Raw genomic sequence first — 22873 nt, forward strand, 5'->3', positions numbered from 1 at the left:
GGGAAGAACAATAAGCCGTCGTTCCGCGCGCACGTCCCTCCCTCCCGCACCTCTTTTCGCCCACCTTTGTCGACCCCGCGCGAGCGCACCGCTAATAAGTCGACGCTAATAACGAGATCTTTAGTGCTTCCTTCATTTATTTTCTTACGCGTCGCTTTTCCTCGTAACTCACCCTCGCACAATGAATAATAATGCCACAGTGGCTCGTGGCTCGTTCGATTCTATGAGCGCTTCTGGTAGCGCGATAGCGTTGCGCACGCTAATCTCATACAAGCGTTATCGCGCCCCGACGCTGTTAACCTCACGAGCGGATATCGCGTAAATTCGCCAAACGGCGAATCTGAATTTTGAACGTGATGGACTCTCGCTCTGCCTTCCTCTAAAGAATAATAAATCGCTGGTCTACGAAATGTTACCGCGTTTAATCTCAACTCTATGAAAAATCTGTAATAATAGTCTCCAACCCCGACGCGAAGAATCGTCAACCTGCAGCGATAACAGCAATATGTGTCTTCTCATCCTTCTTTCGTCCTTCAATCGGTATAATTTTTAGCGTCCTTTTTATAGTCCGTCCGAGAACCGTCTGACAAAAAAGCAAATAATTGACGAAGGACTGTTCTATATAAATGCGTGATTTCGAGATTTATGTACATCATCAGATAAACGTTCCATGCATCGACGTAAAAAGCGCGTCGCCCCGCTGTGCGTGCGCGTCATTAAGAGAACAGACATCCAGAAAAGGCCGGAATTTAACGAGCTCCTCGGAAGGATCCGCGGTCTGGATGCAATTCGCTCGCGTGTCTCATCTCTATCTCTCTTTTTTTCTCTCTCTCTCTCTCTCTCTCTCTCTCTCTCCTTCTCTCTTTCTGTTTCTCTCCGCTCGTGCCGGACGTTCGTAACGAGGCTCATTTGGTGGCGCGCACGCGACCAATGGCGCGGCGGTATGGTGGCTGCGGTCATGCCCAGCGGCCAATAGCGCCGCGCGTCACGCAGCTGTCAGCTTGGCCACGCCCCTCGCCAATCCGCACCGCGTCGCGCATGACGCACTCGGCTCGCCGACGCCGACACGCGACGCGCCGCGTCGCCAGTCTTTTCTGGTGCGCGCGTGAGGAGAGTGTATCTCTCTCGCGCGGCAGCGAGAGAGACAGAACGGCCCATTGATCCGTCGCCTCGCGAGGCCCGCGCTCGTCCAGCCGTGGATCTAGATCACGATCGCCGAATCGGAATCGCTCTGGGAGACTCCGGATCCGCGGAACGCGTGCGAGTGCGATCGCGTTCGCGTTCGTTTCCGAGTTCTCGCCGCGCCGGAGAGGAGAGTCACGGTGCCCCTGGCTCTCCCGATCCCGAGTCGGTGTTGTTTCTTCGGTGATGCGAGTATCGGGGACGGCGTATATGCCTCTCGGAACGACGACGCGTTAACACATCAGTGAATTGACCAAAAAGATCAGCCGGGTGGAATTTTCCGAGCACACCCGTTCTACGCGAACCGACGTGACACCGAAAGACTACGATCGTCGAACGTTCCTCGAGGATCAGATTCTAAGCTCGCATCGCACCAGCGATCATTTAAGTGAATCAGTGCCGATCGTCATCTCTCTCGGACGCACGGTGTTTGGAATGAGAATGTGAAAATGCAACGACCAAAGAGGATTATCTCTATTGCCCTATTACTTCGTTAGGAAGAGCGAAGAGAGGCGTCGCGTTTATTATCCGTATACAGATAGGCGTCGTTAAAATTGTCAAGTGGCGTTCGAGACGGTGGGGAATTCGAAGGTGGAAGCGGTTTGGTGACATTTTCGCGAAGAGAGAGCATCCGCGACGAGAGGAGGCATCGATGGGGTTCAAGGAGAGCGAGGGAGACGCTCGTTAAGGCGCCTCTAATAATAGCGGCGCGCTCGCGAGTGTACCAAGCGGTCTATAAATACGATCGCTCGCCCCGTGGAAATACGAGCCCGTGGATTTCACGGTGCAACCTGTGTGTGCCGGCAGTGAGAACGAGACGGGAAGAAAGAGCGGCGCGAGTCGGAAGAAACGGGGTGCGCGGGGAACGACTGCTCGGCGCGGATGGATGGACGGATCCTCTCTCTTGATCGCGGATCAATTTGGCAGAAGTGTTCTCGACGGGAATGATGATCTAACGACTGTGCGAGTTCCACGAGTAGGTATTTCCAGGAATGGACGCGAGCCAAGACGGTATATAGGCGAGACTCGACGGAAGCGAATTGAGGATTATCGCCCGGTGTGTTGATTTGACTTTCCGCTTGAAATTACATTTTTACTTGCCCAAGCAACATCCTATTAGTGAAAACCCCCGATCGAGAAAGACATCCAGCAACGTTGGAATCGCAATTTTTTTTTGGCCGATTTTTGAAGCGTGAATACACCAAACTGCAGAGATCAGCGAGCGTGATCCAAAAAGAAGTATAGGAATCCGTGAATCCGCTAACCGTCGGCTCGAAGCTGCTCACAAGACTGATTCTGGAGAGGATCTCATTATTTCGTAGAATTTCGGTCAGCCTGGCAATCCAAAAATATCGCTCGCCGATCGTCCGAATTTTCGCACAATCCTCGATCGAACGAGATCGATCTGTCGCGCGAACATTTCGAGCGCGCAACCGGTTGGTGGACCGATGAATACCGATGCCTTGGAGAGACGTACGATCATCCCGACACGATCATCGACCGTTCGCCAAACGGAATGTAAAAGAACTTCACGGTGCTTGCTTCGAAGCTTCATATAGCATAGTGCAACATCTATGAATTCACACGTTCAATTGTTCAAATTGGTTGATTATGGTTTAACCAATGATTATGACAAGTAACGTTGCGCAAGTGTTTGAGGAACGTCGAGTGTACGTAAAAGAGAAAAGATACATTTGAGGCGGTAACTGGGTGATCAGTTTTGACAAGCAGCGCGCAAGTGTGCCATCGCTATTCGCGCTATCACGTGTTAGATCAATTAGCGGCTCTATAATAATTATTTGTCAGATTTCGTTGCTCGTCATCTTTCAACGCGTTATACAAAAATCGCTATTATAATAGGACTAACCTGAACTGGTCCAGACTGAGTTGCGACGACGACTCGCCGCGTCTTTTTAAACATAGTAAGCTATAGACCGTTTTAAGTTTGCGATAACCCACATCGGAGTCAAGACGTTTCCCGTCAAAAATCTTGGATCGTCGATCGGCTCGTCGCGCGATGCCCCCGTTCGGACGTCCCAAGGACCCGCAGTGATCCCCGCGCGAAGGGTTTCACCCCGCGAAAGATGAGCGGCGAGTGAAGGGGAGGGGGGCTCCCTTTCGCGTAGCGTCGGATCGGGGAACCCGTGAGCGGCGAACCCGTCGCGGTCGCGAACGCGAAGCGGGGAGGACGATCGCGTCCACAACGGTGGAGGGCGGCGGTGCCGTGCGAGGGGTCGTCGTGGACCCCGGAGATGACGCAGCCATGATGGCCTACGGGGGCACCGCTGGTAACGGGGGCGCGATGGGCCCGTCAGCCGGCGGCGGCGGCGGCGGTGGCAGCGGCGGTGGCAGCGGCGCGGATGTCCTGGGTACCGCCGCCGGCGACTACAGCCCTCAGAGCACGCCCACTCCCTTGACCGGGCACTCGACGACGGGCAGCACGGTGGAGAACGCTTACACGCCCGGCGCGACCGGGGCGGCCAGCTACAGCCCGCAGGACAGCCCGGCGAGTTCCGCCGGGGGCAGCGGTAACGGCCAGCTGCCGAGTTTCGGCTTCACGCAGGAGCAAGTCGCGTGTGTCTGCGAGGTAAGTCGTGTGATTGCCCGTTTTCGTGGCGCTCCTCCGACAAGAGACACGAAAATGTACCGAGTAACACCGAGCAAGTCCGGAAAGTCCGGGTCTGCTAGAAGATTGCCACGAGAAAGGTAATTAAGTAAATGAGTACACGGAAGAGAGGACAGTTGAAAGGAGAAAAAGTGGTGAGGAGGAAGCGGAAAAGGGCCGATTCCTTCGACATTGATAACCCTTTAGGTTCTGAGATTTGTGAGTGAGCGCGCTATCTTTTATGCTCGTAATTTTGCTCAAATGCTCAGGTAGTTAATTCTTAAATTGTCAACAGTACCCACAGCCAATATTCTATATAACAATCTAAAATATAAATACATTGTAAATATAGTGCATTTATATATAGTTGAGGCTGTGCAAAAAAATTTCGGTGACAGAAGTGCTTTAATGATTTAATTGTATTTAATTATTTTTCCTATGTAACAATTAGATCACATTAAGATTCAAATTAATTTACATGGCGAAGGAATCGGTCTTCAAAAAAAAAACCATTCAAAGAATCAAAGAACATCTGATAAATCAGGATGATTTCTAAGCATCATTCAAATGTCATTCGTCTTGTTTGATATACTTACAATCTAAATTTGACGTTCTTTCGTGACTCTTATTAGAGGATCTTTAGCTGCATAACCCGCGCCTGCTGCTGCTCGATGCTGTGCGTCGCGTTTATAGAAAGCGGTCTATTCACATTCCAATTAAAAGTATAGATATAAACGTCCTTCACAATAACGTTGCGAGGTGAACGCTGATGTTACATCTAGATAGTTATGTGGTACAATTGATCCTTAAGCCGGTTCTACAATACGTCGCAAACGATGGCGACTGCTAGTTGAAAAGTGTTATTTCCATATGTTGCGCTTGTCAAAAGGGAGTTGGCGAACTTTTAACTTTTTTGGCGACAGTAACCGGCAATCGGCAATGAGTAAATAACACTTTTCAACTATAATAGCAGAGTTGCCATCGTTTGCGACGTATTGTAGAACCGGCTTTATGCGACTCGACAATTTATAGAGTTCCAAGAAAGAGAAAACAACTATTGCTTAACGTTATTGTGTGTGCGAACAAAAACAACGTACAAGGACTGCCAGAAATCTGCGCGCGATACTTACTCGCGACGCACAGCTGATGATGACAATGAGCCGCGGCGCTGATGGCGAGTTTGGCTAGCATTCGCGCTGCACTTTCCTCGACGAATAATACCGGTCGATTTGCCAGCCTTTCGCTTTATTGAAACGCGACATCATTAAATTCCATCATTAATCGCGATAAACGTCATGAAAATCTCCATTTCGCGTATATGCAAGTTGTTTTTTTTTTAATGTTGCAAATTGGAATGAATTGCTTCTCCTCGATATATGTTAAGTGCACCCGCAAATCCCGCCGTCCGTCGTGTTGATTGCCGCTTTGAAGTGTGGAAACGGCGTGGATCTACGTCCCGATGATGAAATTGCCGCCGCGATGGTGCGGTCGTTACGTCGCCGACAATGTGCAGCGTTATGCGCCAAGATTCGCTTGCATGTCACACGCTTAATGGAATCTGCACGATTTTACTGTAACCGTAAATTGTTTTGCGCGCGACGTTTACGCGTCTCTCATATCGAACGTCCCACATGTTAACTCGTCCTGTTCGAAAGAAATATAGAGGGGAAAGAGAGAAAGAGAGAGAGAAAGGCGATTTCTTTCACGCTTGGCAAAATTTTTCACCGATTCTTTACTGGCACACTCGAGAAGCTACATCGGGATGCAAACAACGAACGATTTATTTGATTTATCATCATGTTTATCAATAAAATTAAAAATTTAAATACACATAAAAATCTTTACTAAAATATAAATCTAGTAAATTAACTCTTAAATATTTGAATTTTTCAAATCAAGAAATATAAGTTTGGATTGGTAGATGAAAGAAAAATAGATAAAATAATTATGAAAATGTGACATTGCAACAAAAGCTTTATTGCGCGATATGCTTTTTAATCCAAGCGATATAAACGCTCACATGTGTTTCAAATGTATCTTAATCTTTCGAATATCCCTTGGGATGCCTTTTAGATTTTTGTGTTGTTGCGTCGCTTATTTAATTTTCGATTTTTTAATACCTAATGCCGCGTAGGCGTATACTCGCCACGTGAATATTAAGAGTTAATTTCTATTCTTCGTACACTGTAGAAGATGAAAATATATTCACGAGCGATTGAAACGTGCGCGCGGCGATCGTAGCACACGCGTGAGATAACGAGCGTGCGAAGAGATATGGGATTTGCCAAACGCGGAAGTGATCGGCTGCAAATTGCATCGCTGCACGACGCGTTCTTGCACGTGCATATCCCCTGTACTAGCGCTGTATAATTATGCGGCTAGACTTTAACTCCTTGCCCACGTCGCACAGATAATTATGGCGCTCAAATTCTGCGATTGGAACTTTTGAGAAATGCGAGGGCCCTTCGTGAGGGGGGCCCCCCGTGCATGAATCCTGACCCGCGATATTGGGGTCGTTATATCGCGTATCGATTCGTTCAAAAAATATTGCGATTGTTGCCATACGCTGTGACACGTGGGCGCTAGTTGTCTTGTATCATTCGAGGTGCCCATTCGATATGGTTCCCTTTTCAAAGCATAAATGAAATCGAAACGTTTCACCGGGTGTCGGCCGATCCAATTCTTGTCGAATATCAACGGAATCGATCTTGCACACGAGAAAAAGAGAAATGATAGGACTGAATGATTCCCTCCTGAATCTGGAGGATAAATTATTCTAAGAACATCGACTTTCAATCCCAATTTAGCAGCCTTAGTCCGATATATTGAATTATTATCATATCTAATTCAGATTCCATCTTTTTTTATCCCAATAGTTTTAATGTCTGTATTATAGCAGCAAGTATTATCGAATAAAAATTACATAGTGTAATTATTTGTATATATTGCATACAATCATATCCAAAATTCAGCGAGAAGATTTAAATGTTTGTCCATCAATTAAATGAATAAAACGGAAAGATTCTTTATTTCGGAGATTATCCCTTTTTTTATACATTCAATTTTTAATGTATTATTCCGCTCATATAAAAAAGCGGTGTAAGAAATTTACATTTTTCCACGATGCTGATTGGTTCTTTCGTTGCGCTAACTTCGTGAGCATCTGTCATCGCATATTTTGACAGTTTTATGTATCAAGGGTCAATAGTGTAACAATAATAGTATAATGTTAATCCTTCGTAGACACTTCTCTAGAATTTCGCGGTAGTCACACTGGGTCGTATTGACCCATTCGATTTTTAATGGTTGCTATTTTAATGGTATCGGTCCGATCGGGTTTAAATAATTCTGGAACATACCTTAAACATTCTAGAATATAAAACAACTGCAGTTTTGTGAAAAATCAACTGGCAACATGTTGAAAAAAAAATCGTGAACGAGTACCTACATGATTAACGGTCTCTACCTATAGAGGATACTTCAAACTCTTGTAGATGGTGGACCAAGCCCGATTTTAAGCTAGGCATTTAGCTGATATTTAGATTCAAATGAGTGTGGGTCATATTGACCCAAGTGTGACTACGAAGGGTTAAAGCTAAATAGCGCGCGCGCGTCTGTGATGTCTATAATACATAAAAAATTGTTATGCGTTACACAATTGTTTGCGTTGTCCAGTTCTAAAAGAGAGAGGGGGGTAATAAACTCGCGTAACAGCGGTCCCTCTAATCAGCATCAGCATCGTTGACAGTTAAGCCAATCTTAAGATCTATGTCGTACATTTCTCTTCGTTCGGGTGACGTGATACTCATTCCTCATTATGCGCCACGCGGTGCGAGATTAATCGGCCGTATCGTGGAAAATGCGGCGACATCCGGCGACGACAGCGAGCAGACAAAGATGACAGGTGTATAACATAGAGTTTATATTGCTAATTGAGCGATCATCAGACACTCGTCAGCATAGGATCGATAACATAATTTCGTGACGGATTCTCAGCAATTAATTAATTTCGTGCGCTGGAAGGAAATCTCGAGATTCTCGCGATATCAATTTTCTTCAAGCGTGAGAAATTTATTAATTTGATTTAATATATGAAATTAAACTTGATGTTAATATATATGATTATTCGAAAATGTAGGGAAAAAAATATAAATGGATACAACGTGAAATTTTTGTGTTCGTGTCACTGAAAAAGGCAATTATAGAGTCGAACGACTATTTATACACGCGTGCATAGATTTTGTATTGCAATAAAGTTTACACGTACCAGTAACGTATCGATTTTATGATAATATCGGGCTTTTAACAAAGTTGTATAAATTAAAGATACGTAATAACGGTGATATCGAGACTGGTAATATATGGTGCGCGCGTGATATCGAATAAACGTCATTGACGCAAAGCATTGGCAAATAGATAGCTCATTTCTCAAACGGAATCCTCGGTGGTTAATTATGTCAACGGGAGAACGCGCAAGCAGGGATAACATGATTCGTACCGATAAAACGAACTGAAGTATACGACGAAATAAAATTGATGTATAGTTCCACTTAGGATCGTGTTACGCGATCGTTTAAGTTCATTAATAGTCGTTTCGAGAAATTATACTGATGTTAAACGTCAAAGATGTATGTCGGGTGTAATTTTACACATAATTAGATTTTCTCTCCGTCAAATTATATTATTTTATTCAAACTATAGTTGTGTATGAGAGAGATGGCTTTCCGTGCTTCATAATTTTATTATTAAAGTTCCCGTCATTTCATAGCTTTGCATTATTGCGTGATATATATTTATATTTCTAATGGAAATATATACGAACTAAAAATACAGAATTTTTGCTTATGATTATGAATTCTAACATCTTGACATAAGGAACCACCGACTATCCGAAAATATTTCATATATTCCGAAAATATCTAAGACTATTTTAATCGCTCCGAAACACGAGGACTCATTTCTGCTTGCTCGCAAAAATTTTATTAATCGAAAAAATCAACCGTTAATATATCGGCATAGAAGGTAGGACATCCTGATTCAATTCTCCTCGAACTTCTGACACCTTATCCCGATATTATATTGAATTTTATTCAATTTTTTACAAAATTTATTTTATAATCCCAAAATTCTTCTAAATTGATATCTTTTTGAGGAAGATTTAATAACTTAAATAACTACTTTAAGAAAATGCTGTCCAGACTAATTTTTCAGCCTCTTTATTGATGCGATGATTTTAAACATACACTAGTTTTGTCGAGAGAAAAAAAATAATCGGGCATGTAACAAATCTATTCCAGATCTCCAGATCTAACTAGTTTTTTTTGTGTCAAAAGTGCTATATCAATACATAAAGTTATACCTAAGATAATTTGAATAGTCGTTATAATATCTTTGTTTCAAGGAAAAGATTAAAAATTTCAAATATACAATCCAGTTCCATCTGAAGCTATGTTAGCCTTTTCTTTTTAAAGAAAGAGGCGTTTTAATAAAATAATTAACCAAGATATTCTTGTACTCGTTCAAACTGGTTTTTGTTAAAGTTGACGTTTACTTCAGTTTACAAATTGTATTTAATCAGGATTAATTCGAATTATTATTTAAATTTATAAAGGCTTTAGAATCTTTGTGTAATTTTACATTATAGTATTCCGATTTATGCCTCAGTTTTTATAATTTTTTAACTTGTAATGTGTAATTACAATGAATAATTAAATTAAATATATCTAACAATGACTCGTATACACTCTACTTTGTTAAAAACTAAATAAATTAAATTTAAATTAATTTTTTCGGCTTGAAAATTCTATTATATGTATTATAAGAGGATTGATCTGAGTTTAATTCTCTCGTTTAAAGGTTAATTTTTCCTGGGATTGAAAATACATAGATGTATAAACGTTTCAATTGCCAATTGCTGAATCTTCCATTCTCATCCTAGTTCTCACCGTTCCTCTTTACACGAAATTGTCCCGACTGACCTGTTAGTCACCGGTAGTTGTCCGACTCATCTTCCTTGAACGAAATGATCAGTTGAAAGAGATGAATATGAGACATATACAAGATACACTAGAATAAGAGGAGACCCGGGATGAGTTTTGCCGACTAACAGTGTGCCCCCCCTGTCTATCGTCTTCAAGGCGATGGTGTCGAATGTCCAGGTTCTTCAGCAGGCGGGCTCCGTGGAGAGGCTCAGCCGATTCCTATGGTCTCTGCCGGCGTGCACCAGGTTGCACCGGCACGAGAGCGTACTCAAGGCCAAGGCGATCGTCGCCTTCCATCGGGGCCAATTCAAGGAGCTTTACAGGATCCTGGAGAGCCACACCTTCAGCCCGAACAATCATCCGAAGCTGCAGGCTCTCTGGCTCAAGGCCCACTACATCGAAGCCGAGAGGCTGCGCGGACGGCCCCTCGGCGCAGTTGGTTAGTAAGAATTTTTCAACGATTTTTTTTTTTGCGTTAGGTAGTAAGATCGGTAAAAATTATTCCGAGCAAATTTGACAATGTAACATTTTTCCTAGTAATTGTTAATTGCTAATTTTTCATCTTGATCGTTTGATTAAATAAGTATTTCCCATTTTTATCAACGATTATTTGGGTTAAAGCGAAATATCTTTGTAGATCTTGAAAAAATATAACTTTAGTGGCCCAATCTTCACTTGAAAACTAATCAACGTTGATCGATGAGAAGAGTCACAGAGAAAAATGTAGAACATAATGTTTAATAGCACGATGGTTATTTTCTGAAAATAAATAAATAAATCATATAATATTCACAGAGTAAAAAATCATTAAAAATGTTAGTAACGCCGATTAATGTAAGTTTTTCTGTTATATAAAGATTCGAAAATACCTATGTATAATACGTCACATTTCTCATTATATAAATTAATGATTTTTAATTATTTTTATTATTTCTCGAAATATGTTATACTATTAATTAATATAATGTATTAATACTGCTAACATTTTATTATCGGTATATCCCATAAAGAAATGTCTGTAATTTTTAATAATACGCTGTGTGTGATAATTTATAAGCAGTTTATCCAACCTCTCGACATAAAATATTCCGTGGATAACACGTTGCGTGCGCGTCGCATTAATTTTTGCGCCTAAAGGACATTGCGTGCCGGAATGTACGCCGCACGATTTCATCATCGGACCAATTAACAGCCAAACGGACGAACAAAACGAACAAAGTTATTATCGTACGCACCAAGTACGAGCTCTAATGAGCGGTATAGACTTGGCCCTATTTTACCCGCTCGATCCTATTCGCAAACGTCGCGCGTCTCGCGCGCGTGAAGCTGACGACGTCGTTGCACTCGGCCCAGAAACCAAATCCGTCCCCCGAAAAAGAGAAGCTAGAAACAAAGCGTGCCTCTGTGAGCACGCTGAGAGAATCGGAGTGCATATAACGCACTCCGGCGCTTCCTCTTCCGTTTTTCTCGGCGCGGCCGGCGCGGCGTTGCGAATCCGCGTTCGCGATGAGAATTTCACTCGCCAGGCTTCACCCAAGAATATTTATCTTGGAGGCCTCAAAATGTGTATATTTAAAGATACCAGGTATAGACTCGCGCGACGGTATTCTGACGGCACTGCAATATCTTAAGACTAGCGTACCAGCGACGCTTTTAAATATGCACTTCTATTCAATGTTTTCTCTGAAAGAGAGAGAATATATAGTAGTCCTGACTTACAGAAGGATTCATCTTTCACTTTGCAGGAAAGTACCGGGTGCGCCGTAAGTTTCCCTTACCGCGCACGATCTGGGACGGCGAGGAGACGTCTTACTGCTTCAAGGAAAAGTCCAGGAGCGTCCTGAGGGATTGGTACGCCACCAATCCGTATCCGTCGCCGCGCGAGAAGCGAGAATTGGCGGAGAGCACCGGCCTTACCACCACGCAAGTCAGTAATTGGTTCAAAAACAGGAGACAGAGAGACCGTGCCGCCGAGCATAGGTGAGTTTTTGACGCCGGAGGCGTCGCTTTTCGCTTAGATAATTAACGTAAATTGAATTGTCATTGGGACATCAGACATGCGCCTCGCTAGAACCGAAAGATGGAAAGGAATGCATTTTATTCTAAAACAAAAGTTCTCTGGAATAGACACAAGTATGCAACAATCTATATAATTATCTAGAAATATAAATAAAGAAAAGTAAGGATTGTAATGCGCTAGAAAACGAATACTCTAAGAGGAAATATTGCGGCTGTCAAATTGGGTCAATGGGAGAGAACCCAGAGTTCTCTTTCTAATTTAAACTAAAAAAATATTAAACTGTTACTGTTGAAGTATCTTATTAAACATACTAAATAGAAATATGTTAAGCTCCATAATAGGAGAAATTAACAGGAATGACTCAAGGAGTAGCGACACGAAGATAACGCAATTAGTAAAATATTAATAAATACGACGAATTGGAAGATCGCTTAACAAACCATCGTTTTATTAAATACTTTGTCAAGTAAATGATATCCGGCAATATATATTTTTACGCGCCCGACGGTACGCAGATGTACAATTGACGGACGCGTTAGCGTGCCATGGAATTTTCGTCTCTCGCGGATAGAAGCGCGCGGCCCGTAGGAGTCCCGTGTTGTTTGGAAGGTCGTTGCTCTACATCCGATTTTAGAAACGAGCGGAGGCCCCATAACTATGTACGCGTAACGCGATGCCTTCCACCGCGAGAGCATCGTGTCGCATGGCATGCATGCGTGCATGCTCGTGCGCGCGGCCGTCCTTTTCTTCGCCGAGCGAGCGAGAGCGAGCGAGCGAATAATAAATAAATAAGTACCAGCAGCTGGGCCATCATCTGGGCCACTGACAGAGCCAATCTCCTGCGAATTCTTCCGCAAAATTTAGCACTTTGACGGCTAGTCATCGATAATCGAAAGTATATGCCGCATGCTTGTCAATCGGTTAATTAGCGGTTTTAGACCGAATATATAAGTTCATTGCAAGAGAAACTCTTGAATATTGTATGTCGAACTACACAGAGACACTTTTCTCGTAGAATTTACCTCGAAAATCATGTAATGGTAGTTGTGGGACAATATGTATATATTTACGAAGAATTTTATGCGAGCTATTCTGATTAATATTTGCCATAATAAAAAATGTATCTATTACAATAAAATAAGAAATGTTTGATTAATTTTACTAAAATATATAGTAAAATTTTAATAATTTTTTAAAAATTACCAATCTCCTTAGTAATTTTTATTACGTTGTTTGTAAAATGTCTTTTGTATATTTTAAAAATTCCTTGGTTATTGCCAAGTTGTCCCAAGTTTGTAGTGAATTTAAACGGTAAAATATAAGTAACGAAAAACTATCTCTGTGCAATGTATACATTCAATCTTGTCTCAAAATGTAAAATTTCTTTGTTTATTATAGCGTTCGCTTCCCGTTCTAATTAAAATTAAATTGTAATTAAACAAATTATAATTATTGTAATATGAATTAAGTTGAAGTATGATATTAAAACAATTATTAGTTGCCAAAAATTCTTTTGAGCTAAAGATGGATTTTTGAAGTACATGGATTTTTAAAGTAATTCGAACGAGTAAATGTTCGCGAAATCACACGCGGATGGGAATAATTGAACGGATATTTGTGCGATATTAGGGTGATTCAGGAGCATAGGTGCTTTGGCGGGATTTCCTGTAATTAATATGCGGCAAATATGATGCCATACGCGCGTATCCGGAAAGCCATCAGATATAGGTCTGTAAGACCCAACGTCATGAGTGCGCCTAGGGTGACCATAAATTCTTGGATACGAACTTTACTTTACTCTGAAAATAATCAGTCTCGAACGATCAATTCAATCTGCGCAAACTTTCGCGAGTTACACGTTTCTCTTATAGATTATATATTTTCGCGAATTATATATTCGCGTTCAACAAAAATGATTTAATAAAATACGTCTCTTGTGTGAACTCGAGTTTGGAACTAATATAGAATCTTCATTTAATTCAAGTTTTGGTGATATACATTAGATGCGAAGATGAATTTTACATTTTCTTGTAACGTTAAAAATTAAAATTGAACTCGACGAACGTTATATGTACCGATGGTTCATCATTCTGTCATGATCTTTGAACGCTTTGGGACGGGTACGTTAATTCGCGAACACTTCGTAGAACGTGCACGCATCTCTGACCCCCTGCCGCTGTCCATGGGAATACACAGAAGCCATAAGAAATTCGATACGTTCCCCGTGGCACGACGTGTGTACTGGTCCTGCCACGGTGGTGCTTCCCACTTCCTCCCTCGCGAGAAAACACCGTAACCACGATTCGCATGGATCGGCCGGATCCATATATCCTTCGATGAAGGCACTCCTCGCTGACACTTCTGCTAATGTGCAGTCAGCAGAAAATATATTTTGTTTACGGATGGATTTTATTTCCATGTTAGCCGGGAACAGTGATAACGACAGTTTTTGAAACATTAAGGAGATCTGAGACCTGTAAGCACAAAAAAATTATGGTGCGGTAAATTGCTTGCAAATTATACAATAAATATAATCGAAATTATTTTTATAATTGCTTTTTTATACATTTAGGAAGAAAATGTGATGTCGATTATTGCAAGAGCGTTTATTTATATAAAAATACAGTATGATAAAAAGAGACTTTTCTTGTTTTATCACAGTTTGACAAAATATCGAAACGTGCATGACAAAAGTAGAATTTTTTTCTCGGTAAAATTTTTATCGATTAAACAAAAATTTTTTTACTCTGCTTTTTTTACAATTGTTTAAGGAAATTAACAATTTTTTCTATAATTTGGGTTTGGGAAGAAACATCCTAATATTTATCCTATCCTTCTAGAGAAATAATAATGGTAAACCTATTATACAGAAAAATATCGTTTCAAGAAAAACGCGCGTTTAACAATAGATTTTCAACGTAATAAAATGTTTTTACTCGGCTAAAAATTATTCTGGATGATAGAATATAAGATCGAGAAGCTCTTTAATAACGGACAGACCTTTTTATCTGTTGAAAACATAGAAGAGTAAATTTTGTTCCGGATTAACGCGCACGCACGCTGTTCTTCGCGCACCGTATCTCATTTAATGTCTCGCACATATGGCTCTTTCACCGGAATCAATATATAAATTGTTTACTATGTTAAATATCAACGCGATTAAAAATGTATTTATAAATAGATTTAGTAGAAGACAGATTTTACCAATTTATTTATTTTTTCAATTAATATAATTAGGTAAATAAGATTATATAACAGGGAATAAAAAGCCAGTCTCTTGAAATTATTAACATTTCAAATCTTTACACTTTAATCCGACGTTACTATATAACAATAAGATGAAGTACGATAAACTTCAGGTATGTACTATTATATGTATGTTATTTTTTCACAATTAATACACTGTTTGTCATAATAAACAATTTTGTAATAATTTTGAATCATACCAATTTTATTGGTATAATTTAAGTCCAAGGACCGAGTAATAATTTAAAATATTTAAAAAAAACTTATCTTAATGCGACTTAACTCTTAGATTGGGGTTTAAGTCTCACTTTATAGTAATCGTGCTACATATTTTCTGAGTAACACTGGATTAAATGCATATGGACTTGACTCCAGTAAATAGATTATAAAAAGAACTTAATTCTATTTACAATAATGTTTATAATAACGAAAAAATAATAAACGAGTATTAAGACCATAATTATTTAAGTGCTTAACGTATACATAGTCGGAAATTAAATGAATATCTCGCGTATGCAGGGGCGGCGTTCTGACGAGCCCCTCGGGACAGGGGCGTCTCGTGGGCGTCTGCAACAGACAAAAAACGTCAAATACGCCGGGGTCCATAGTCCTCTCCCGGGAGCTGTTATCGAGCGATTTAACTACCTCATTTCGATACGATATAACGCGCACGCTCAATAAAACGCAAACCGCTCCAAAAAAAGGCTAAGTGAATTTTAAAAGATTATTTACGTAGTGTTTAACTTATTTACTATCAGATGATAGCTGATAGAAAATGATTAACGTTAGATGAGAATTCTACCACGTAATAGGAATTAAAAAAAACAAATAATTTGTATATAACAGTAATGATATACGATGTCTGATGATAATTATAATAATAACAATTATGAATTAAACTATTAGATCATAATCCAGTTTTCTCTGACGCGCTTTTTTTCACAAGCGTGATCACAACGAGCTCTTGAATAATTGATATCGGTCGACCGTAATTATCGACACAGAGCGCGTATCCGAGCGGAAGTATATATGCTCCAAATCGCGCGAAAGATAAGGCCGATCTAAACACGATGGATTCTCGAAACACCCATAATACCCGTACACGCTCAACCCGCAAGAGCGGGACCTCTCACTCTCTCTCTCTCTCTCTCTCTCTCTCTCTCTCTCTCTCTCTCTCTCTCTCTCTCTCTCTCTCTCTCTCTCTCTCTCTCTCTCTCCCTGCCGTAACAAACTTTAAACAATGAGACGTCGATCGAGATAAAACCCCGCGCGGTATGCCACGGCTGTTTTGCATACCGAAAAAATCGGGGCCGACCCCGATAAGAGAGATGGTGGCAAAGGGAGAAGGAAGACTTCTCCGGCTGTAATCAGCGCGCTAGATTATTTGTGTCGGCTGATGCGCGGCGAGCACGGAGAATACAAAGTCGTCAGCATCCAACCGCGCCGAAGTGCATCCGCTGCACTTTGAGAAACGCACGAGACACGACGACGACGACGACAACGATGACGCGGTGCGTCAACGGCGACCCGTCGTTGCAGTTGCATCGTTGCCGACGATAACGGAACCGCTGTTCTCGGTACCCGGTGTCCGGTGACGACGGATCGTGCGTGTATCGCCCAAACGCGAGATAACGCGCGGTGATGCTGATTAAGATGATCGGCGACGGCGCCGCGCCGGATAATCCGCTCCACGCGACGCGCGCGTCCCCGCCGCGCCGCGCAGGCCGCTTCTCGAAATTTTCCGACGGTGCGTGCGGACCGTATGCGGTGTCGCGTTGCAGCGTGAGGGAGAGAAGAGTCCGCGGCGCTACTTTAGTCCGCTGGATGGGATCGCTTCGGCCGTTAAAGCTAAAAATAATATAAATAATATCTGACAATGGAGAGCGATATGGCAGCGAGAGCGTTGTGTGGCGCGCGAGTAGAAAAGTCGCGGGTTGTGATCTGTATAATTTAAGAAACGGTATGGACAAGACCCGTACAATAGAGCACACATTAAGAATAAAAATAAATAATAAATATTAGAAATCAGAAATAATAATTAGACGTAACGCAACGTAATGAAAAAGAATAAAATATAAGATATAATATAGGAACATTTCTATATTTACATATCTTATAATATTTAATATTTATTACAGAAATTTTTTTATATTTATAGATCTTATAATATTTAATATTTATTCTTATTCTCTTATATAATATGTGCTCTCTATTGTGCGCTCTAACGTGTAAATAGTCGACAGGTTTATAACCCAGCCGGAGTGCTGATGTCGAATCGACATCTATAAGATGTCAATTCGACATCTATAGACGTCGGCGTTCTGGCAGGGAAATATTAACGATATCACGCGCTTCCTTTAATCAAGAGACACGGTAGTGTCTCGCGCCAAGTACACGCGGAGCGAGACCGACCGTGACTCTTTTACGCGACGCGACGGGTTGCGAGTACCCGAGATGTTGAGATCTCGATAACGAGTGAACGGATCAAGTTCTAAGTAGGCTTGATCGATAGCTTGGGGTCCAATTGGGGGGGGGGGGGTTTCTCTTATAATATTCCGCTACGTGCCCTACTTCCTCCTCTTCCTAACGCCGACGTCTTATATGAAGACGTCATAATCAGAAACGTTACTTTCACTTTTTCGACACTGGCGGCTAGCGGCGTTAGTATCGCAGTGCAGTGCAGTCAGTGCGTTCGTTTAGCGCGCTGTCAGCTGTCACTGCTGTCAGTCAGTTCATCATCAGTTAAGCGACGATTAATTCAACAAGGTAATTGTTTTATGTAATTATTTTATAATTATCTTATTCTATATATTACTGTTATACTTATTTTATTTACTGTTTATATACTACGTTTACGTGAGTCTTTATACATACAGGTTATAACCTATTATATTATTTTTTATATTGACGGCAGGGTAAAAATTACTCCACGAGTCTCTCTCGAGCGACGAGAGCCTGGATTGACCAGCAGCGGTAACGACAAGCATAAAAAAAAACGCGCCGTAGTTGCAACGTTTTCGGCAGCGCGCCGTGTTTCTTTCGAAGATTTGAAAAACATCGGTCAGTCGGCCCTTTTTTTCGAGTATCGATTCTATCGTTCGGCTTGAAAAATAAATACTGCATGTTTCGCGCTGCGATCCTTTTTCGTCCTACGTACCGTTGTACATACATGTATGACACTTAAAACACGTGGATTTCGATCATGGTCAGAATGGCAAACAATACAGTCAGAGAGGGCAGGAGGAAAAGAAACGGGGATATGGACGCCGGTGCATCCGCGAGTGCATTGTGCCTAATTCATTCTTCGCAGTCAAAAATAAACTCCCGACCGCACGCGCTGGTCGCGCTGTATATTTTTTTGTTTTGCTCTCACTTTTTCTGAGCAACATCGTGGCGCCGGAAATAAATACAAGACCGAATAAGTACGGGCATCCCATAATCGCTCTCCAACCGACTTATCGTACTCCGAATTTATTATTCTTCGGCCGAATGATTTTTAAGCCGAGGATCTTATCGGTATTGAAACGATCGAGGGGGAGAAATCGGGATTTATGAGAGTAACTTAATTTCCGTTTATTTCTGATTTCTATGAAATGAGAATTATAAATTGTTGGAGCCATTTTATATTTTATCGTGATCCGTGCAATGCCGCGATTTTTCATGGGTTTTGAAATATGTGATATATTAGAGAGAAATATATCTCTCTAAATGTGAAAATTAAGAATGCAGAGATAACAATGTCAAGCGACGTCTTTATGATAGAAAGAGACCAATACGCAGAGCCGCTTCTACAGCGCGAGTTTGCCGTTCCGCCGGCTTTCACGATGGATCGAAGGGCCATATCACGCTGTGGCAGAAGCCAGTAATGGCTTCGTCGTTGTTCTCCAGTGTCAACAAAACATTGCTAATGTACCAACCCTCGAACCCTCGCCCTCGCCTTCGTCCTCGCTCGCCCCTTTCATCCGACAGCGCGGAGAGAAAAATGGTGGGAGGAGGACATGGAAGGAACGTTATTTCCAGCCGGCCGACAATCTTATCCCGTGCGATCGATTTGTTGTTAAAATTTAAGAAGTCTCTCCCAGACCGATCTAATCGATGGCTCTCGTCGGCGTTGACCTCGATTCGATCGGTCGATCGCGTTATAAAATATAGAAATTTCGTGAAATTTTAGACATACGTTCCTACGTGTGCGTTGCTCGGAGGAATTAACATTGTCGCAATTAATTTCGTACAATTGTTCGTACATATTAATATAACTTCTCCGCTATACAGAGCAGGTATTCTCATTCCGGCATTGCTCGATAACTTGTATTTTTTATTACGCGTATTAGAAGATATCTATTTATTAAATTTTAAACTATTCCTCGAGCATTTTACTTTACACAACGATATGTCTGGCCAGGAGATTCTTAGGAGATGGTTTACATGAAAAGATACACGGACTTTACATTTATTCCGCATTAATGACTAAATTGTAAACACGCTCCGTGCTCCATGATCGTCGCTCGGAAACTACTGGCAGCGGGATTAACGTCTCTCTCATTTGTCGGCCGTCAGAGATTGTCCACTTTAGATTAGATTAGATTAGATTAGATTAGGGACGGACGTTTTATTCGCGCCGCATAAGCGAAACACACGCGCGCACGGCTGCTCACCGCGCGTTTGTTTGCGGCGACGTTTTTATCGGGCGACGTGTGCGGTTCTTCTGACGTTTTCTACGAACCGGACTCGATGATCCGCCGGTATCACCGTCGTAAAATTCTACGCGTGAACAAAGAAGAGCGGCACATTTTGAATCAAGCTGCGTATATTTTTATGACAATTATTGCGAAGCCGTTCACAAAAGCTGTACAAAGGACCAATCGGGATAATTGCGAATACTAAATGTGACGCTGACCAATGAAATAGGATTGAGTAAATCTAATTACTCGAAATAAATCTAATTACACGAAATTTCATTATACCTTTTTTCGGATGTTTTTATGAAAATTGACTCTCCCTTATATAAATGCATATAAAATGTCAGGTTTTGCAATTGTTTCTTTTTCCTAAATGAAATTGTATGAGTGTGGGTGTACGAAGATATAATAATAGTCATTATTTTTTAAGCACTCTTCTTTGCAGAAGCACTTCTGATGCAGAAATCTTCGATCATATTTCTATCGAAATATAAATATTCTGGTATATTATAAAACAAATATGTATATAAAAATACAAATATATTTTTTCTCAATATCGAATTTATTTGGATATAGAACAGAGAAGGGCTAATAAGTAATGACTAACGATTATAGTTTCGAAAAATATTGAAATTTTATTTATGATTACAATTATCTTGATAAATTCTATATAATAGACTAAATAGACCGACTTTATCACAGTAAAAAGTTAGACGAATAAAAAATTAAATTAAAAATTTAAAAACTTTTAAAAACATTTTATGTTACTATAATGATAATAATCATAAAATTGGGGGGAAAAAGATTAAGTTTCAATAACTCCGATGCATTTACTGCGTAATGGTGTAAAAATACATATCTATAACGTCGAACTTTTTGCGAAGCTACGCAGTAATATGGAATAAAAACGGAACGTGATATGCAATTACGATTTTATGTTTAATATTGCTAACATATTTTTCACCTGATTGAACAATACGTGTACCTTTTATTAAAAACCTTTTATGAATATTAAATATTAAATTTTTAATTATTATTTTATTACTCGTGCAACATTGCGCAGAATTAATAAAAAAAAATTGTATTTATTAATCTCGATTGATCCATCTTACTCGCACTTTGATAATATCTATTAATACTTTAAAATGGCTTTCGAGCATTATTCGTGATCGCATATATAGGTATTCTGGCTAAATATGCGATATTTATAACGTACAATCTGCGTTCTCGATCTTTAAGGTAGGCGTCTCGCTACGTGCTAGTCATGTGACTGTTTGTAGGTTTTCACGTTCAGAAATATATTTCAGGCATTTTTTGCTAAGGGAAAAATAATTTTATGAATTATGGTGTAAAATTTCATACGTGACAAAGTATGTTACTTTTGCCAAATTATGTGATTTTTCTCATTTGACTCCGTTTTGATCAGCTGATCATGCGAGTCGTCGAGAAAGGTTACAAGTGAGGTTACATCTCCTTTTCGATTGAATTTTGACAATTACTGGAGAAAGGGTTTCAAAACGCATGACAGGGGTGTCAATCACTATCCAATTCGGCTAAGAAAGACGAGCCTCATAACCTGCAACTACAGTGATTAGCCCAGCGGCGTTGCCAAGTCTTCCCAACTTTACCTCGACCAAAAAATGTCTGCTCGATTACCGCATTTTCACTAAAATAAACTAAAAAATTAGCAGCGAAATCTCCGGTAAACTATATATTTTATGGTTGCGTTGGATTCTTCGAAATCTAATGTACAAAAACAATGTTTTTTCTCACTTTATCTAATCGAAAAATGCGAAAATATGTGATTGAAACCGTGATAGAGCCTTCTTTTTCGTGCCGTCTGTATGAAGTAATGCAAAATTTGTGATTTTCGAGATCGATTTTCTAGAGTAAATAGTCGGTAAGGAGCCACAGAAAAAATCGACTGCAAAGCTGATCATATAATTTGATATAAAATCCAAAATCGAAAACTTTATCTATAATACATGTCCTGACGAGACGACTACCTTAAGACGAAAAGTAAGTTTGCGCTTACATTTTCATATAATATTTTATATTTTAGCGGGATAATTTCGCTTAATCGATTATTCGGCAGTTGATTAATCGCGAGTATCGATTCGCGGACACAGGGGGGGTTGAAAATAATCGAAGTGGCGGGTTTTCTGGAAGGGACAGTGTACTTTCGCCGGATGTGGAATGAGACAGATGGGGGAGTCAGCGTCGAGAGGGCGGTAACGGCCGCGCGGGGGTGGTCGGGTAAGGGTTAGAAACAGGGGTGGCTGCGCCAATATTGACTCCTTCTAAAAAGCAGAGACTCGTCAGTGACACAAGGAGGGTGGCGCTACTTTACCTCGCCCTTCGTACACCCGGTACGCCCTACGTAGGTACTTTCGACATGGCGTCCGACTGGCTGACTTCGACGATTGTCTGCCGCCGTTAATCACTCGAGATACTTTCAAAAGATTTCTCGTTTTAGATCGGCTAAATCAATGTATATATAACATGACAAGCAAACGGTACATTATATATTTCTTCAAGAAAAGTAAAACAAACTCGGATTATGTTAAGTAACTGCAGCTTTCCGCCGCATTAATAGACAATGCGTAATTAAATTAAAAGCTTTTGTTCTTATTCTGAAATTCATGAGTTATATAATTTAGACAATCGATCCTTCATTAGATTTTATAAGGCATATCACGTAATATTGAATAGAGTATACATGATTTATTATATTAATGTGAATACCCTTTTTATTTCGCGTTAATTGTGCCACGTTAAGGCAATGTAGGATTTCAAACATTTAACCTGCGTTAAATATATTTTACATTAATATCCATTTGCATTAAAATTCGTTCGTTTTTCTTTTTAATTTATTTACATTCGATAACATTTTTTCGTTCGTGTATCGTTGGCAAACACGTACCGATTTCGATGAAAGTAATTTTTATTATTAAATCCCGAAGTTATGAATTAATTATTCGCGAAAATCCCGATGGCGGATTGATGGCGCGATACACCTATGCGTGTGTCCGAAGATGCGTTCTCCGCGTATTTAACTTTCTCGCGAACGGCGCGAGCCGTCGCGCGAATTTCCGCGTGCGAATAAAGATGCTTTCGGGTCAAGCGGAAGGAGGAGACACTCGCGTTCAAATCGTAAGCG

At 40.8% G+C, this 22873-nt stretch overlaps 1 protein-coding gene across 2 annotated transcripts in view; it reads left to right on the plus strand.

Annotated features, from left to right (window-relative positions):
* Positions 1 to 3345: 3345 nt before the first annotated feature.
* Positions 3346 to 22873, plus strand: part of So (SIX homeobox 1 protein sine oculis) — a 34797-nt gene continuing 15269 nt past the window's right edge. The window contains exons 1-3 of one of the 2 annotated variants that reach the window (XM_077412496.1): positions 3346 to 3769; positions 9925 to 10207; positions 11514 to 11748. In XM_077412496.1, coding sequence (XP_077268622.1) covers positions 3446 to 3769; positions 9925 to 10207; positions 11514 to 11748 — 842 coding nt within the window. In that variant the 5' untranslated portion in view covers positions 3346 to 3445. The remainder of the gene's footprint in view (positions 3770 to 9924; positions 10208 to 11513; positions 11749 to 22873) is intronic. The other variant, XM_077412497.1, reaches the window with a different exon arrangement.

This window comes from Temnothorax americanus, unplaced genomic scaffold (genome assembly GCF_048541705.1).
Source record: "Temnothorax americanus isolate GAGA-0224 unplaced genomic scaffold, ASM4854170v1 Scaffold30, whole genome shotgun sequence".
Taxonomy (NCBI): Eukaryota; Metazoa; Arthropoda; class Insecta; order Hymenoptera; family Formicidae; genus Temnothorax; species Temnothorax americanus.